Here is a 5,343-nt window from a genome sequence, read left to right as displayed (position 1 = left end):
TATGGATCTTTTTGGCAATTGGAATGTTTGGAGACTTGTGTCCTAAGACTTTTTGTCTGATGAAAAAGCAGGGAGAAATTTTTTTGATAATCTGGGGAGAAAAAATACTTAGACGTGTGGGGAGCCTTAAGTAAGGGGAAGTACAAGTATTTATAAGAGAAAGGGGAGATAGTTGGAACCAAGTTGGTTTTATACTTAAAATTTTGACGTTAACAAAATTATTTTGTTGGAACGATATATTTGGCTTCACATAGTATGAAGGAAAATTCATGTTTTTGAAGAAAATCTAAAATAATATTTGATTAGGATTAGTGATTGAAGAAAGTATTTGACCAAGTTGAAAAGAAAATACGGTCATATATTTTTTAAGAAAATCTAAAATAAGACTTGATTTATGATTGAAGAAAATCTTTGACAAAGTTGAAAAGAAGATATGGTCAAATATTTTTGAAGAAAATCTAAAATAAGATTGAATTCAAATTTATGATCGAAGAAAATCTTTGACTAAGATGAAAAAAAAAAATGGCCAAGATTTGAAGACGATTTGATCAAAATTTATCACGAGAAGATATGAATTATTTACCAGAAGATTTAATCAAGATTTATCTACAACAAAATATAAAAATTATCAATATGAACTTTCCTTTTGAGAGTAGTGCTTCACCTAATACCATATTCTATTTTATAGTTGGTGAATCCAATTCTGATAAGAAATGAGTTACTACTTATATTCCCAGCTTTAGAAGCTTGATTTAAGCAATAAGGGATTTTCTAAATTTAAACATCTCATCTTCATTTTCTTTGATCCTAAATTCTAGTGGTGAAAAACATAACTTCTTCAAGAAAAACATCAAATACTGAATGAGTTAACATCAAGCTGGTACATCTCCCAGCCTCTTGTACTGGTTAATGTTGTAGATAGTTAACTTGTGAAAAGAAGATTACTATATGTATTCCTTGCAACTTCAATTGTAGTTAAAATGAGTTTTATTTTTTTTTTTCAAATATATATCAAAAAAACCTAATATAACTAAAAATTAGTAGAAACTCAAAACAAAACAAAAAAACTATAGCACAAACATAAAAAGTATAATTGTACTTGGCAAGAAACTATATATCGATAATAAAATGTTTAAAAGTTCTTGGCAAGAAAAAGAAACACAAAAAGTAAAATTGTAAATATATTAAGAGTAAAATTGTATAAGTAAATGAAACCACAATTTTCAATTTCTTGCTCCAGTGGTTTTTAACCCAGTAGGTGGAAAAGTTGTGTGATCCAATGAAATAAGAAAATAAGAAAATAAGGAAGTTTTCATTTCTTTCAATGGCTTGCCTGTAGCGATCCGATGCTATATGCGTAAACAACTACGTTTGACAAACAAAAATTCCACTTAAACAGTTTAAAGAGGAGCTCAAAAATCGTTTTTATTGAGCTATTATTTTCTAGTACAATAAACTTATTGTGACTAAAACTAATTAATTCAAAATTACTTTTTATCACCACAAAATCAAACAAAGAATTATCACTTTTTACTAAAATAAATTTTAATAAATATACAAAATTTATTAATTCAAAACTAAACTTACATTCTAATTAAGTAGCCGTTGATTCAACTGCCAAACTGAATTTTCTTGTGTTCCTGTCCACAATTTTCTGCAAGTCAATCCAACACGCACCCGTCGCACATTAGATCCAAGCCGCTCTTTCTATCTCTCTGCTTTGATCAAAAGACAGCTAATATGATTCGTCCAAACAACGAGCCTTGAATCTCGCATTCCCTATAAAATGTGCACCCCTTCCTTCAAATTCAGTTACATACAACAAAATCAGAATTGATAATAAGATAATATCTTTTTTAAATAGTCTATTCAAATAGCAAAATCTTTTTTAAAAGATAATAAGATAGATAATAAGATAATATCTTTTTTAAATAGTCTATAAAACTCTTCTATATATAAATACACTATTGATATGATAAATTTTAATCACAACATTATTAAAAGAGAAAAGAAATCTTAATGGAGAAGAAAACAATGTTGCGAGATATAGAAGCTATGATGGAAAAGAAAAAGAGCACTCCTTTCGATCCAAAAGTTCATTTCACTTTAAATAATATTTTAGCACAAGTTGCTCCACATTTCTACACCAATGAAGAGTTATCACAAATTGAAGAACTACGTCAAAGTGTTTGTCAAGAAACAAATTCACCTCTTATTTTACAAAACTCTATGAAAGAAGAGAAATTGGATAATAGCAAGAAGAGGTGTTGCTCAAGTGACGAAGGTAGCACGTCTTATGGAGAAAGAAGAGTGAAACCAAATATCATAAACGAAAATGAATCATCACAACTACCAAAATTGCCTATTCATGTCATGGACAAGATCACAAAGTTGAATGGTACTAAAGTAAGATATGTTATGTGCAAGAAGTTGTTTAAAACGGATCTCAACATAAATAACAATCGTCTTTCAATGCCACTTAACAAAATCACATGTGATTTTCTCACTGAGAGGGAGAAGAAGATATTAGATACAAAGGAAGAAGATAAACCTCTTGGGTTGGAAGTGATTGTGTTGGATTCTTCGTTTAGAGAATTTACTATGTCTTTGAAAATGTGGAAGATGCACAAAAAGTCAAAGATGCAACCGACTAGTGTTTATAATCTTATTAAGAATTGGAAGCTTCTTTTGTTGCAAAACAATTTGAAAGAGGATCAAAAACTCAACATTTGGTCATTTAGGATCAATGACAAGCTACACTTTTTGCTCGACGATTATAATTCTTAGTTATAGCAAGATTTTTAATTTTGTGGTTATTATTATAGTTTTCTTACGATTATTCAAACCAAAATGTTAATTCTTTCATCATGATGTATTTAATTTTTTTTTTATTAGTAAATAATTTTTTTCTAACGTTGGTCACATGCTTTGTGAGTAAAAATTAATGTACAATTTTAGTGTTTTTCTCTTATTTAAGTAAAAAATAATATTAAATGCTACTTCTTATAATTTTTTGTTCAACTTGCTATGATCCACTTGTAAATTTATTTTATTTCATCTTTTCACAATTTACACTTTGTAACAAGTTATAATAGTTGAATAAAAAAGTTATATTATAATATTCAATCAAAATTATTAGATGTAGACTACTTTTTATGTAAATTAATATAGGAATACAAATTGATCACTAATTATTATTAGACGTAGACTACTTTTTATGTAAATTAATATAGGAATACAAATCTATCACTATTTATTAAACACATGAGTAAGGAATTAAGTCTCTTTTGCTATTATAATACAAAAAACTAAAAATTTATTTTATAGAATTTTATTAATGTATTTATCCTCTATTTTATCTTATTTTAGAGTTTTGATTTCAATTTCTTCTTATTCATTTATTTATCGTATTTGCATAATTAATAATATACAAATTTGGTCAAACTTACCAAGTTTTTAGTGCAAAAATATGAAGTTTAATATTCGAATTTGAGGACAAAACGAATATCTGGATTTTCTACAAAGAAGAGAAAAGGATAATTACCTGGTGAACTTCGTCTTGAAACAAAGTGGTCACGGCGACCCAAAATATTTAATAATTTTTAAAAAAAATACTATTATTTTTATTTTATTTATATGATGCATTTTATTTGTTATAATAATCTTTAAAAAGAATACTACTACTCTTATTTTATTTATAAAAGACGTTTGAGTTATAATTTTGTCAACAAAATCTATTTGATATATTTTATAATCAAAGTCTTGTAACATTGTGAAAACAAGTTGATCCAAAACTCTATATCTTTTGTATCCAAATTCTAAAATTATTCTTCCAATTCTATTAGACATTCCTGGTGTTCTCAAAGTCAAATGTAGAATTGTGATCTCACATATAATTTGGAGTAGTTGAATGCATGAAAGTAGTTAAATTTTATATAAATAAATATTTTTATTAAAAAATTGAAAAATGAATAAATATTAATTGTGACAAAATTGTGAATAAATATAGGTTAATCGGTTATGAATTTCGACTAGACATGACCTAAGATATGTTAATAAATATGTTAATTAATATAGATATTGTAGTGTATGTTGTTGTAATTTTACGATCAACAATCGATATATTTTATGAGTAAAATTGTTTTTATGAGTTGAAATGTGGTTGTTGGGTTATCATTGTCGAGATATATATTTGAGTCTAATATGTGAAGATGACATGTCATATGTGCATCTTTTGTAATCAAATGGCATGCATCATATAAATTATAATATATAGATTTGTATATGTAGATGCTCATTGTGTAATGTAGATTGACACGTATATATGGACTAAAATTTATTTTACTAATTTTTTTAATTATTAAAATTTTAACTTTTTTATTAGACTAAATTCTTATTGTTAGAACAGGGTCTCCAAAATCTTTAATATGAATCAAATACACAATTTTTATGTCTATTATAAAAATTAAAATGGGAGGGAATAATTTATAAAACAATTTCAAAAACAACTACTATAATTATAAAATAAATAAAAAATTTCAACCTCAATTCCAATAAAATTTTAATTATTAAAAATGTAAACTTTGATCTCCAATATATTTTTTAAAATTTACAACTTAAAATTCTTGTATGCAATACAATATTATATTTTTTATTTATATATTAAAATTTTTAAAATTTCGGTCACCTCAATATTTCCATTCAAGATCCTCCAATGCTTACACCAGAAACATAATTGGAGGGGTTAAAAAAATTATAGAGAAAGAGAAAATAAGGAGAAACGCTTTCGAAACTTAAAAGCGGTTAGAGCTTAGCAAATTGTCTTAGAGCAAAAAAAATATTATTTTACGGTTTTAGTTATTTTTTGGTTAATTTTCTATTATTTACTTTATTTTCTATATATCAATTAGTAACTATGCCTTCGATTGTGATTAAGATAACTTTTTACTATATCATAGTTTTGTTTTATTTTAGATTTTTGTTGTTTATCTCAATTAAGTTATTCCATTATTTTATTTATATATTTTGGACGGCCGATATTTACATGCCTTAATCAATCAATTGACTAACTAACTACAATTAATTGGATTATCTATAGGATAATTGAGATTAGAATTCTTGTATAATGAAATATAGATATTAATCTTTCAATTACTCAACTTCTTAGTTCTTAATGTTTTCTCTTAATTATATTTTTTGTAAGATCAATCAAAGATTTAATTTAGAGAAAAGAATATTATATTGGATGATGAATCTTTGTTAATAGTTTTAAAGAGGGATTGATAATTGAGAAAATAAATAAGAATTCATATAAATCTAGGACTTGAAGTATTAATATTACAA

General features: G+C 25.6%; 1 protein-coding gene across 1 annotated transcript; it reads left to right on the top strand.

Annotated features, from left to right (window-relative positions):
- The first annotated feature begins 2,019 nt into the window (after positions 1–2,019).
- Positions 2,020–2,787, top strand: LOC101492194 (B3 domain-containing protein At3g25182-like). Its single transcript, XM_004516092.3, has one exon. The coding sequence runs from the start codon at positions 2,020–2,022 to the stop codon at positions 2,785–2,787; it is 768 nt and encodes a 255-aa protein (XP_004516149.3).
- Positions 2,788–5,343: the final 2,556 nt, after the last annotated feature.

The sequence above is a fragment of the Cicer arietinum genome, chromosome 7 (genome assembly GCF_000331145.2).
Source record: "Cicer arietinum cultivar CDC Frontier isolate Library 1 chromosome 7, Cicar.CDCFrontier_v2.0, whole genome shotgun sequence".
Classification (NCBI taxonomy): Eukaryota; Viridiplantae; Streptophyta; class Magnoliopsida; order Fabales; family Fabaceae; genus Cicer; species Cicer arietinum.
Note: the sequence above shows the minus strand (reverse complement) of the source record. Positions and strands in the feature narration are given on the sequence as shown.